General features: G+C 38.8%; 1 protein-coding gene and 1 non-coding gene across 4 annotated transcripts; one reads left to right on the forward strand and one right to left on the reverse strand.

The window, feature by feature from the left end:
* The first annotated feature begins 1,371 nt into the window (after positions 1–1,371).
* Positions 1,372–1,489, forward strand: LOC111729894. The gene has a single exon (XR_002776444.1). It is a non-coding gene; the product is annotated as a 5S ribosomal RNA (ribosomal RNA).
* A 1,215-nt stretch (positions 1,490–2,704) lies between these two features.
* On the reverse strand, positions 2,705–11,423 carry LOC105302898 (cytochrome c oxidase subunit 6C). Of its 3 annotated transcripts, none has more exons than XM_011376174.2 (4): positions 11,270–11,423; positions 9,636–9,765; positions 8,388–8,516; positions 2,705–2,825 (listed from the first exon to the last, which is right to left on the reverse strand). In XM_011376174.2, the coding sequence occupies exons 1-3, from the start codon at positions 11,329–11,331 to the stop codon at positions 8,403–8,405; spliced, it is 306 nt and encodes a 101-aa protein (XP_011374476.1). In that variant the 5' UTR covers positions 11,332–11,423; the 3' UTR covers positions 2,705–2,825; positions 8,388–8,402. The 3 variants fall into 3 exon arrangements, with proteins under 3 accessions (XP_011374476.1, XP_011374477.1, XP_011374478.1); XM_011376175.2 differs by lacking the exon at positions 11,270–11,423 and adding an exon at positions 11,166–11,252; XM_011376176.2 differs by lacking the exon at positions 11,270–11,423 and adding an exon at positions 10,562–10,586.
* Positions 11,424–14,446: the final 3,023 nt, after the last annotated feature.

Consider the following 14,446-nt stretch of genomic DNA (forward strand, 5'->3'; position numbering starts at 1 on the left):
AAATGTTACCAAATCAACTTTAAACATGGGAGTTTTACATACCACCAAATGCTTATTCAAAGGAGGTTGTCCTTATGTTCTTGTGTAGCTTTTTGTTATACTGCTGAAATTAGAGTTATTGCAAGAAGAAAAGGGAAACGGTTTTGGATTAAATGGCTTTATTAGGTAACCTAAAAATATATCAAATGTATCAAGGCAGAAGAAAAGGAGTAGTTTTGTTGTGGTAGTCTCCTTATGAGTTTAACAACTAAAGCATCTTTTATTTTTGGATCCCAGGTGGACGGAGTCCGAGAGAGACTATCAGAGCAACAGTACAGCAGACTTGTGGACTATGTCACAAAGACATCTTGTCACCTGTCCCCCAGCTGCTCTTCCATGCAGACACCATGCCCTGTGGTAGCTGTGGAACCTCTCCCCTCCACTGTGAAAACATACCATTATATGGTTGATCCGCATTTTGCTCAAGTCTTCATTAGTAAATTTACCATGGTGAAAAATAAAGCCCTGAGGAAAGGGTTCCCCTGAGGCCCCTCCTCTGGTGTCCATTCCTGCTTGTGCAATTTATTTTTGAAAAAGAAACCTAACTAGCTCTAACATCTGATATTGGCTCCAAGATCAACACTTTTCCGTAGTTAATAGGTAATTTTCTAGCCTCTTCTAAAATTCAGATTCTTCCTTCTAAAACTTGACACTAATGGATAAAAAATTCTTCCTTTCCCATTTGGAGACAATGATTAACAGAATCCTGTATGTTGTACTCTTACCATAGAAAATGCATTCCTTTTTGCTTTTATTTGCTAAAATTTTGATTGTAATTAGGACCTGTTAATTCTCAACTCTAACGTAAAATGTGGTCAGGCCTTAAGAATAGAATAGCAGGGAAAACATTAAAACTTCATCCCGAGTTATATCTCATTTTAGGCTGAGACTGTTCTTTGCCTAATGCCCTCATCTGCAAAGGGTGTCTTTAAATGAAATTACATGTTTAGGAGTTTATTAACTTGTTAAATTTCTTATATGTGATGCTATTTAAGTGAAAGCTCATGTGTGTGTTTCTACTTTAAAGTCTACAGTTTACGAAATTTACCATTCTGATGACTATCCATACATTTCGGAACATTTTTTTCTAGTTTGTTTTACTAAGTCAAGCTTAGAGTACATCTTTTGTGTCAACTGATGAAGACTCAAAATGCTCATTGAGTTTTACTTTCATAAAACATACCACCTTTGACATGCCCTGTGGAAGGGGTATACCGGGTTCATGCTGCCCTGCTGCACTGGGTAAGAGTCAAGAACCTCAAAATTAACCTCAATGAACCAGACCAAATTGTTTATTTTGAATTGACTTGCTCAAGTATAAGGATATTCCTGGTCTACAGCCATGCCACCCTGAACACACCCGATCCCGTCGATCTTGGAAGCTAAGCAGGGTCGGGCCTGGTTAGTACTTGGATGGGAGACCACCTAGGAAGACCTGATGCTGTAGGCGTTATAAAAAAAAAAAAAAATCCTGGTTTCTAATACTATTATTTTGCATTTAATGACACGTTTGGCTCAAGATCCTAAGTCACTAGATATCATGTTTAATATTCAGTAAATATCTCAAGACTCCAATTAAAACACTGGTTACATCCAAACTTGGGCCTGCAACCTGTTACCTACAATTGTGAGACACTAAGAAAATTCAATTTCACATGCCCACTGATCTTTAATTGAAGTCTCAGGTTATTGGGCATAAGAAGTCACATTAATTATTTCTGAAAGCAACACTGCTAATGGACAGTGCAGACTGAATATGGAAAAATGGTTCCTCCATTAGTAAGTTATCATACTCATTTAGGAAAGTGAGTTGTCAGCCTCAAGAGTAACTATTTTAAGAATGTAAATAAATATGTATTTATATCTTTTATGGTAACTGTGCTTACTAAGAATTATTATATAAAATTGTTTAAAATAAAAGGAATCTTTCAATTCCTGACCACACCTAAATGTGTATTGTTACCAGGGGTTTTTATTAAATGCAAATTTTCACTGATAACAGGATTTAAATTAGCTCACATTAGGACTTAAGAACTAAGTTAAAAAGGATGAAACTTTTGTTATGACAATTGGTGATTAAATTTGCTTTGGAAAAATAAACGATGTTTAAAGCTCTCTGCGGTATCACTTTGATCACAACAAAATAACAAAGGGAGAAAGGTCCTAAGATCTAAAAGTTAGCACAGCCATTAGCAGACACGACTCAAATGCCACTTAACTCGGCTAGATACATATTCCAAATTGCACGTATATCCTATATTGTTAGCTCTTTAATAAAGTATTACTGAATAAAGAACCCTTAATTTCAGTTATCTATTACGTCTGTCTGGTGGTCGATCCAGCAAGGCTACCAAACGGTGACGCTAAGACCCCAGGACACATTTTATTGGACAGCGATCTCTGTCTCTTCTGAGAGCCCACGGTGTAGTAGTCATGGTGGGCTCATGTAGGCCCCCTAAACTGATGGCCCAGGACCAAGAAACTATGCTGAGCAGTATCTAGGAAATGGACAAAATATAAGAGCAATCAAAAATGTCCTAAAATAATGATATTTTTTAATACTGAAATCAAGTTACCTAAGACTCACAATCCATTAAAACCCCTAACCAATTCTGATGCAACTGCCCAGATATATCGGTAAAAATAAATAAGCAAAGACTTATTGTCCACAGTATTTGTTAACTGTTTATTTATCAAGAGAAACTATTTCTTAGCCCAAATATTCATGCTTCATATTTCAGGAACACAGGTCAGTGACAAAATTTTCATGGAAGTCAACTCAAATTCTGTGGAGAAAAACACAATGGCTAAGTTAATGATAAGCATTCTCAATATCTCACCACCCTTGAGATCACCTGAGGTCTATTCCTACTAGTGGAGCCCACACTTTGCTCACTCATGTTTCACCCAGAAGCCCAGTTCAGGCTGCCTGGGCTCCAGGTCCATCCTCCACCAAGCTCCCTGACCAGCCTCTTTTCCATTTATGGCATTACCACACCTTACACTGGTTTATTGTTTTCATTTACCAAATTCTGCTTTTTAATTATCTCTTAAGTCTACCCCTCTCCTTTCCTTCCTCATACCCACATACTGTTTTAAAAGTGGCAGCCCATCTGCTCTAAACAATTTCTTTGTCTCCAAATCCATTTTTCTTATTGGTTTTTAAACACAACCAACTTCTTATAAAAAAGGTAAAAATCGAACAGCCCATCTGCTCTAAACAATGTCTTTGTCTCCAAATCCATTTTTCTTATTGGTTTTTAAACACAACCAACTTCTTATAAAAAAGGTTAATCATCCTGTTAACATCTGATCGTGACGTACACCCATTGTGGAAAATTTGAAAAGTTCAAAGGTGTAAGAAAACACCAATGTTAAGATTAAGATTCCACACAGAACCAGTAATATTTTCTTGATCTTTTTACCTTCAGTCTTTTTTTAATGTGCAATTTAACAGATCATACTTAAAATTCTTAGTTTTCTATTATAATCTCTTCATGTTACTTTGTGAATATCATTTCTAATGGACCTAACGGTAGTATGAAAAAGGCACAATTCCTTATCAATTTTCCAACCACTGGAAATAAAGTTCTAAGTAATTTTATGGCTAATTACTGCATGCATCTATCTGCATTTCATATATTAAGATAAACTATACAAATGGAATATTACAGAATTGAATCTAATATCAGGCAAGTAACTTAATCAAAATCATCCTTGAATCTTTCAGAAAACCAATCTAAATCCAATGCAGGTCTCCCCAAACCCCTACCCCCAATCTTGGGGAAGATATATACATGTGGCATGTGGAATGCTCACTTGGGTAGTCTGCCTGAAAAGCAGATTCTCATTCCCCTTATCACATCAAACTCACACTGGGGTGGTGGAGATCACCTAACTCTGTTACACTGTTCTATCTTTTTTGTTGACCTGCATAAAGTTAAATACATGAACGTTCATCCGGTACTTGATACATGTTTTCACATAAATTCAGTGGACGACCTTTCATCAGCACACAATCCCTTCATCCGTCCTTTTCTAGACATAAAATCTTAATTCGCACAATCCAGAGGCATAAGGACTTTGTAGACATGACAGACCAAACCAGAATCTATGGGAAGCCATCAAGTCACTTATGGACACCCAATTAACAAAAGGTGTCAATAACTTTTTAAAGCAGTTCTAAAAATGTGATTTTTTCCTAATGCCAATCTACCAATTAATAATATGTGAAATGATTTTTAACATAAGTAACTTCGTATGCCTGCAAGGTGGTGCACTAAAAAGCACCAGACTCCCATTCCCCCACAGAAAAAGAAAAACATATGCACCAAAGTGTGTGTGAGAACTCTAGAAATCAGTTAAGAATCTGCAGCAAACAAACATCTAAACAAGAAAAAGCGAAACTGAGATTTTTTTCTCACCTTTGCCCCACCCCTTATAAGTGCAACAGCTGGTCAGGAGGGACCTAACCAATTCCTGGTTCCTCCCCTCAGGACAGAAGGAAGTGAGCCCTGCTTGCAACTTTCTGGCTTGAGGGACTTTTCTATCTTGCCAATCTCAGAACACTGATGGGACTGGTAACAGTTTAGATAGCAGACTGCAAACTGCTGAAAGCAGTGATGGGTCCCACAACACCAGAGAGCTGCAAAGCAGCTGAAGACTCAAGGGCACCAATGAGCAATAGGTTATGGGCAGAACAGAAAAAGAGCTAAGGATACTAGAGAAAGCCAGTGTGAGAATCTTAAGAATTCTTAAAAGCAACTGAGTATATAACTGCAACAAAAATGCCTGCAAAGGCTCAAGGAAGACATAGCCCCAGAAAAAGTCAGAAACAACCCGAGCTTTAGTGCCAGGCTGTTTAGTGAAGATCTTCCCCTGCATGAAGCCAGTCCACGCACAATGCACACAGTGGGAGAGGTGGCTATTTAACATGATAAAGACTTTAAAACAACTGTCTTAAATATGCTCCAGCGAAAGAAGTCAAGACAACTAAACAAAATCAAGAAAACTACATGAACAAATTGAGAATATCAACAAAGGAATTGTTTTAAACATACAAATTCTACAGAAAATACAGTAACTGAATTGAAAAACTCATTAGAGGGTTTCAACAACAGACTCACACACAGGCAAATCTGAAAACAGTTTTCTGAATTGAATCAGAGAAGCAAAAAGAAAAAAAGTAAATGAGAGCTTAAAGGACTTAAATTTATTTTTTAAAATGGCCAAAAACTGCCCAAATTTGAAGAAATGGATATACAAATACAAGAAGTTACTTGAAAGTAGGATGAACCCAAAAAGACCCCACCAAGACACACTGTAGTCAAACTGACAAAAACCAAAGACATGAATCTTGAAAACAGCAAGAGAGAAAACTTTCACAACCTACAAGAGACAGCCTCTGTAAGACTGTCAGTGGATTTCTCAGTACAAACCTTGCAGGTCAGAAGGTTGTCGAATATATTTAAAGTGCTCAAAAAAAAAAAAAACACTGTCAAAAGAGAATACTGTATCTAGCAAGAGTCCTTCGAAAAGGAAGAAATTAAAGACATTCTCAGATAAATAAAAGTTAAAGGATTAGGAACTCATTACTACTAGGTCTGCAATGAGAGTTCTACAAGTTGAAATTAAAATATATGAGACAATAATGCAAAGCCATGTTAAAATATAGTTCTCCAGTAACAGATGCATAGATGTGGTTCTAGGGTTAATCGGTCAAGATCCTGAATTTGACATGAGACTATAAAGACATGGAATGGTTCAGAGGAGGATCAATACATTTTCCACTACAAAGTCATCCTTTACGCCCTCAGGGACATGTCTTCAAGCTGAAGAGCAGAAAGAGCAGCCACAGCCTGAAAAGAACAGCTTTCTGGATGCCTTTCCAGCAGTTTTCTCCTTAACCTCCAACTTCCATTTAAAATAAGGCTCACACGGCAGCAAGTCCATACAATATCATTACGATTATTCTCCTCTACCTTAGAGGGGCATTCTTCATAATAATGTTGAAATGCTGTTTTTTACAAGTACTTTAACCTGTGATAATTATTTTAAAAATTTTAACACTAACTGAATAATGCAGATCTTAGGGACAATTAAGACAGCATTCAATTATAGTGGATATTGTAACAAGGACATGGAAAATCTACTTTTAACGTACCAATCTTGTTTTTAGAAAAATTCTTTTCCAGTATTTCAATAAAAGTTATTTTATAGGGGATACTTAAAACTAGTATTTAAGCTTTAAATGACAGTAGTATTGGCATAGAATAAAATGACAACTATTTATTGTATCAATTTCTAATACTATATAGAATTTCTTGTAATATATTTGTTTTCACGTTCAGATGTTTCTAACTGCATCGTCTACTTGTTATGATCATCTCACTACGTAAATAAAAAGAAGACTTGAACAACATTACTACAAATTGGACATAACAGTTACAAAACATTCTAAGCAATGAAAACAGAAAACACAATACTCTCAACTGCTTATGGAACATTCTGCAGGACAGACCATGACAGATCCATAAACTGGTAAGGAAATTGAATCAGTAATCAAAAACCTCCCAACAAAGGCTTCACAGGTGAATTACACTAAACATTTAAAGAATACCAATCTTCCTCAAGCTCTTCCAAAAAAAACTGAAAAGAACACTTTTAAATTTAAATTTAATTTTTAAAACTAAAACCTCTTAGAAGAGAACAAGAGAAGCTTTATGACATTGGATTTGGCAATGATTTCCTAGATGACACCAAAAGCACAGGCAACAAAAATATTACATAAATTAGACTCCATCAAAATTTAAATGTCTGTTCATCAGACACAATCAATAGACTGAAGTCAATCTACAGAATGGGAGAAAATATTTGCAAATTATACAGGGTTTAAAGCAGTGGTCCCCAACCTTTTGGCACCAGGGACAGGTTCTCCTATGAGAGTCTAATGCCTGATGATCTGAGGTGGAGCTAAAGCTGTGATGCTGGCGCTGGGGAGCGGCTGCAAATACAGATGAAGCTTTGCTCACCCACCGCTCACCTGATGTACGGCCCAGTTCCTAACAGGCCACAGACCTGCACTGGTCCGCAGTTGGAGACTCCTGGTTTAAAGAACTACAACTCAACAACGACAAAAAACCCAATTAGATTAAAAATAGGCAAAGGATTTGAACAGACATTTCTCCAAAAAACATATACAAATGGTCAAGCATGAGAAAAAAATGCTCAACATCATTAACCATTATGAAACTATAAATGAAAACCACCATGAAATATCACCTCACATCCATTCGGATGAGGACTATCAAAAAAAAAAAAAAAAACCACCGGAAACACTAGTGTTAGCAAGGATATGGAGAATCTGTATGTTGGTAGTAGTGTAGGGAGGAGGCAAGAGAATGAAAATGTTAATCAAGCCACAATCAGAGACCGCAGTGTGCTGATCAACCTTGCAGCCAGGCCAGGAAGACATGTGCAGAACAAAGAAAGATTTCTGCTGTGGTTGCTAACAACCCATTCTCCACATCTGTGAAGCGGAAACCGGAACCAAGACCAAGAGTCATTACCTATGGCTAAAACTATGAGGGAACCTATGAATTAAAGGCTAGGAACTGCCAAGCAGGCCTTTCACTCTACATATTCTTACCATCCCCTCCCAAATACTTCCCCTTCTTCACTGTATGTCCATATCAAAGGAAATGGGAACTAAAGAATGACATATAAACTGAATACCCTGAACACTCAGGATCCCTCCCACTGTCCCTCACTCTCTGCCTCTGAGAGGAGACCACACTCTCTGAAGTGTTACCCCTTCTCTAATAAACTTTCGCTGACTCACTTTGGCGCATGTGTTGAATTCTTTCTACACTCTCTGCCAAAGGGCCTCTTCTCTCCGTGTAGGGCTTGGTCTCCCCCCACCACCTCAGGGAAATTTGCCCTGTCCTGCATCAGTAGAGTGTAAAATGGTGCAGCCACTGTGTAAAATAATATGGTGGATCGTTGAAAATTATAAATAGGACTACCATATGATCCAGCAACTCCACTTCTGGAATTTACTCAATTCTAACACATGCTGTAACAAGATGAACCTTGAGGATGTTACAGTAAGTGAAATAAGCCAATCACACAGATAAATATGATGTAGGATGGTGCTTGCCAGGATTGGGAGGGAAGGGAGTTGTTTAATGGGTATAGTTTCAGTTCTGCAAGATGAAGAGTTTTGGAAATTGGTTGTATAACAATGTGACTGTACTTAATAATACTGAACTATACATTTAAAAATAGTGAAAATGGTAAATTTTATGTGTATTTTACCACAATTAAACAGTAACTTCAAATAACATTACCTTTATATTCTGAAATCACTTTGCACTCTGAAAGATACCAGCCTTCCTCATCTCCTCAAAATCTTTCATAGAATCATAATTTCTGTAGAAATCTGCATATGCCTTCTTCCTTGGTTCAGCCACAGCAAACTAAAAAGCAGCATATTCCATTAGGGCTTATTTTCCAGATTATTAGAAATTTACTATGTAAAGACAACATAAATCAGAATGTTTGTGTTTACCTTTAACTTAACTCCATATTTAATAAAACAAAGGGTGGAGACATTGATACAGAAACAAAGAAAAAATCATGACATCAAACCTAGGTTTAATACCTGACCTAATTGTTTCAACCTCTACAAGAAACATCTTAATCATCTTAATCATCCAGCCTGGAATTTTTCGGTCAAGCACCCAAGTCAGGTAATCTGTCACAAGGGCCCTCTCCATCCTCCACCCTCTCATAAAAAGAAGCAATATGCAAGATAAAAAGATCTTGCATTCCCTTCCCACAAAAGAAGTCCTGATCTAAAAATAATCCCTTCTTTTCTTAATAGCTTCCTTGCCCCTTATTTTCTAGAAAAACCTTCCAAATTATACAAAGCTGGGAGATCCCTTCTAGTGGCTAAATGGGAAGCTACCTAATTCATAAATTGCTTAATAAAGCCAATTAGATCTTCAAATTTAATCAGGCGAATTTTGTTTTTAACAGTGCCAAACAGAACTACTGCCTTATCGCACTGCTTAAATAAAACAATTATAGCCGGTGTTATGAGCTGAATTGTGTCTCCCAGAATTCATGTTTGGAGATAAGATCTTTAAGGAAGTCATTAAACTGAGGTCTTTAGGGTGGGTGCTAATCCAATATGACTAGCATCCTTATAAAATTCAGATATGCTAATACAGAAGACCCTGTGAAGACAAAGACAGCCATCTACAAACCAAGGAGAAATCAGAAGAAATCAAGCCTGCAGCCATCTTGTTCTTGGATTTCTAGCCTCCAGAGCAGAAAATAAATTTTGTTTAAGCTACTCAGTTTGTGGTACTTTGTGATAGCAGCCCTAGCAAAGTAATACAGGTTGATTTAAAGATGGAGGACAAGCTATCCGGTGAACGAGGTACTTTCCCATCACATGAGGTGAGTGGAGGAAGAGTCAGGAATGAGCGCATTAATCTTTAAGGCTATACGTTACTTATAAAAAAATAGTTCTAAATTTAAATTAGAACTGTATTTTTAGACTATAAGCACAAAGTAAAAGTCAAGCATACCTTATAGAAAGTTGCAACCCCCAGAGATATAATGACTGCTCCAATAATGTGAAATCGCAGACGCTTGGCCAGAAGGCCACGCATCTGAGGTTTCGTCAAAGCACTGGAAGTCATGGTAGTTGTATTTTCCCTGGTGGATAAAATTAAAAAGAAATTATTAGAACATCTAAAGAATTCTTATGCATAATGCATGTTAGTACCTAAGGAGGCACAGGAAGGATAGATAGTGGACTGACTTCTCCCACAAAACCTAAGATGTTTAATGGTTTAGCCTTGTGTGGAGGAACAAACTTTCCTTCATCAAGGTTCTTTTGGCAGGCCTAATAATAAAATAGACATGAAACAAGATTTGCAAGAAACAAATCTAATACATATGTATGGGAACCCCACATAAATGAGAGTCAGAGACCCCCACATGCAGCAGAGATTCAGAGATAGGAAAGGGAATCTAGGTATACAAGACATTGAGCTAGGGATGAGGTAAATGTACCTTGGGGTCTTCGAAGGGTCACAGCCAAATAACTAAACATGTTTAGTAAATAAGTTTGTCTTGCCATAAAGATGGGTCAAAAAAATTACTGCTAATAATCTCTTGTTATAGGCAAGGCCCCTAATTCGAGTTCTTCTAGGTAAAGGGAAGTGCTGAAGTTTCTCTTGAGCCTGAAGCTAAAATCGCCCTTAGCTCAAAACAATCCGCATACCACAGCAGCACGTTCTGTGGTGACCTGTTCTGAACTCCCACATCTACTTCACCTTTTTCCTTCCCCTCTCAAGTGCTGAACGACAACCCTAAACAAATAAAGATACCTGGGGCACAGAATATATGGTGAAGCAAAAACTACAAACAAAAATCTCTACTAACTACTGGAACGGTAAGCAATGGCTCTAGACGCGCATTTATAGCATTAACTCTTTTAGAAACTTACTATTAACTCACTCAATCTTCGAAACAACCATGTGAAACAAATTATTCTCACTTTATTGATGAGAAAGCCGGGGCACACGAAGTGACTGAAACTCGGATGGGAACCAGCCGGTCCTCGAGATCACAGAGAAGCTCGGCCCCAAGGCTGCAGCGCGCGGGCGGTCCCCGCAGACCTCCCTCCCGTAACGCGGCCGGTGAGCTGGTGGAAAGACCAGGTGCGGGAGGGAGGCTGTAGGAAGTGCGGCCTCGCCTTCCTGCCACAGGCACTATGATCCTTCACAAAAGATACGGGAGAACACCGACCGAGCGCCAGCGTTATGGCTGAATCCCCAACGCTGACACGCCAAATGACAGCTAAATGAGCCCACTCCGTTTTACAAGTGGAAACACTGGGACCAGCCAGATCAAATGACCTAGCCAAGGTCACACTGACTAGGGAAAAAAACAACACAGCGGGCACGAGACCGGTCCAGCCGCCTTCAAAACCCGGCTGGTTTCTCAAGGCCTCCGCAGCCCACCGGCCCCCGCGGGACCCCCGCCACTCTCCTGAGGCCGCGGCAGGTCGTGCAGGGGTCGACAAGGCCGCGAAGTCCGAAGCTCCCCACCGTAGAGCTGCTGAGTCACGGCTCAAATCCAAGCAAAAAGAGCAGCCAGCGGGAGGCGACAGTTACGGGAACCCGAACGAGGGACGCAAAGAAATACGACTCACCTTAATACCAACGTCCTTCCAGATGGAGAAATGGATGACGCTCCAGCAGCGCGCAGGCGCATAAATAGAGGAAGCGACGAGGTTTCGGCGACGGTGGCCCAAAGAGTTCAAAAGGCTTCTGACGCGCCTGCCTACTCTCGCAGCTGAAGTTCATCTGGGGGGTTATTTAATCTGTATGTCCTTCGATTTAGGGTTTGACCTTCTGAGTACGTTTCCTTAATAAGTTGGAGATATTGCTCTTACTCATATGCAGACTTGATATGAATTTACTACAGATTTCAAAGATATTTCATATGTAAATTTTTAAAAATTTACTCTACAAATGCAGTACAAATCTTCCTGGGCCCGTGGACTTCCCGAACCATGTGCACAAACCGACATTTTTATTATAACTGCCCTGTGTGAATAACCGCTTGGTTTGGATAAAGGGTGCATAAGACAGAGGATTCTTAGGAGCTCAGAGCCCAGCAGATGAAACAGACTTAAACAGATTAAACAGATTAATATCAATCTCAAACGGTGGGCGCTACCAGAGACATGACCCAGCTACTGCAGAAACAATTAGTAAATCTGTACCTCAGCAACATTTTTAAGGCTTCTTATCAAGGGTATACCCATCTAAAAATCTTCATATGGGATTTGTCCAGGTGGTAATTTGTTCCCGTTTCTTTCTCATCCCTATTTCCACTATTGGCCCAGAGAAGATTAAAGTTAGGACTTGCTTTGGCCAATGTAACATGAGTGGAAGTACAATGTGTCATTCTGGGTAGAAGCTTTACAACATGGCATGTAGTTTGCCTTGTTCTCTTTGCTCTGCCTTTCTTTCTTTCTTTTTCTTTTCTTTCTTTTCTCTTTCTCTTCTTTTATTTTTTTTCTTTCTTTCTTTCTTTTTCTTTTCTTTTTTTACTTTTATAAGCACTTATTTGATGCTAAATTTACTCCCAGGCCATAAGTTTTTGTTTCTTCAGTTTCTTCCAGGATATCTTTTTCTTCTGTGCAACCTCCTCTTCTGGTTTAGGAACAATCAGCTCTTTCTCAGTGAGAATCAGCGTGGCAGGGAGAGCTCAGGTAGGGTTAATCCACCCGTGAGCTCTGTAAATTCTGTGAGGCATCTTGGGAGCTATGTTCACCTGGATGTGCTCAAGGACCAGAGAATCTACATCTAAACATCAGCATTACTGCATTTTTAAGCATGTGCAGCAAAAATTCAGCACTCTTTTTCAGCCACTGACCCTGCATCCAGCCCCACTATTTGGCCTGGGCACCACTCTAACAATTGGAACAATGGAACAATGGAATGGCACACATTGCTTCTGTAAGGTGACATCCTTCTGATACTTGGTGGCTTTTCAGATATGCATACCCTTGATGGTCTAGGCGGTTTCACGAGTGTTTTTAAAGTCAACATAAAGATATGAACCTCTTGATCTGCATGATTTTGTGGGTTTTTCTGCGTCAAGTGAATAGTAAACCATTTTCAGAGGTCACCTCAGACCACTTATGGGAATAGCTGCTCTGCCTTTCTTATAATGAAAATATTGATTGAGATGGCACCTTTGTCACCTGGGTCTATGAGAGACTAGAATAAGCTGAGCACTCCTATTAATCTGCACTGTCCAGGTTCAGTGAGTGAGAAATAACAGTATGGTAGTGAACAAGTGGTTATTCCACTGAGATTCACGGACTATTTGCTCTTATAGACAAATTTAGCTCATCTTGACTGGTACAGGAGGTGTTAAAAAAAAAAAAAGTTATGATTTTTTTGTTAGGGGTGTGTATGTCTAAGTGTTGAAACAGATAAAGTAAGTGATAGAGACCATGAGAGTGTGAAAAGGAAATGGGGACATTAAGGTGGCCCTGGAAATAACCTGTTTATCACCACAATTTCTCCTAAGTTGAAACAAAATGGGAGCCCTTCCAGGTTAAGGGCATCTGTAGGCCCAACCTAGGCCCTGAAGACTAGAGCCTCAGGCATCAGCTCCCCAAGGCGTCTTAGATTGAAAAGGTACTGTATTCTAGGGGACTATGGACACCCCAAAGTTTGTATATAGATCAGGGACAATGTTTTCTGACCACTCTGAGGCTGAGTTGCTGCTTTACTGTATTTATAAGCCCTATGTAGTACCTAGTAGTTTGCAAAACATGTTCACATATGTGTTTCCATTTTGTTCTCTCAATAATCCCATGAGATAGATGTGTAGGGATTGGGGGGGGGGGCGGTTTAGACAAAGAAACTGAGGATCATAGTAGTAGAAAAATAGCAGAACTAGGAATAGAATATAGAGTGAGAGTCCTCCCACACAGGGCTATGGAGAGTACCTCCAGAGAAACAAATTCACTTCAGTGGATATCACTCATCAGTTTATGATAATTTGTTGAGTACCTATGGTATGCTCTGTGTTGCTATCCCTAATGGCTGAAAGGATAATCCCAAGAAGCGAATGAGGACACTCTCCAAATCAGTAACCTTTAGCTTCTCTTTAGTTGAATAAATATATCCTCATAGGTCCCACTCAGAAAATCTAAGAGATTATTTATTCAGACTAATAGTGACAAGGTCTGTGCAATACCTAAGTACCAGATATTGGTGTTCCTCTGACCATTTCAGAGCCAGCACTAATTAAAAACAATTTTCCCAGAATCGAGCTGACTTTAATCACAGAGGCTATACAGAGAGATATCCTGGCCTAATAAAGGCCTTTATGAAATGAAGTTGTTAAATGTGTCATATTAAACAAGCTGCATTAAGAATATAGAGAGAACAAAAAAAAATAATAATAATCAAAGTTTACTAAATAGAAAAAGAATCCAGAGGAGAGAGAAATTATATTTTCAGCTTCTAAGAGGACATAACAAAGTCAAAAGATAAATATCATTCTAAGATAGGACAATTGATAACGACTTTTTTATTTTTTTGTTAAAGAGGATCTCTTAGTAGTTACTTTAGGATCTCATTTTGAAATTGTATTGATTTTAATAGATGAATGTGGTGAGTTAATTGAATCTAGTAACAAGGATGTCTTTAGCATCCAGATGCTCCTCTGGGGAGACAATCAGCTGTCAGAGGACTACATGGTCATCCTGACATTGGGCCACGTTTAAAAATGGGGGCCCCGAACAAACATTTTGGAAAGGACCACCTCACCCATTACTACCTGAAAAATGGGTAGACCTGGC

Source organism: Pteropus vampyrus, unplaced genomic scaffold (genome assembly GCF_000151845.1).
Source record: "Pteropus vampyrus isolate Shadow unplaced genomic scaffold, Pvam_2.0 Scaffold287, whole genome shotgun sequence".
In the NCBI taxonomy this organism is placed as follows: domain Eukaryota; kingdom Metazoa; phylum Chordata; class Mammalia; order Chiroptera; family Pteropodidae; genus Pteropus; species Pteropus vampyrus.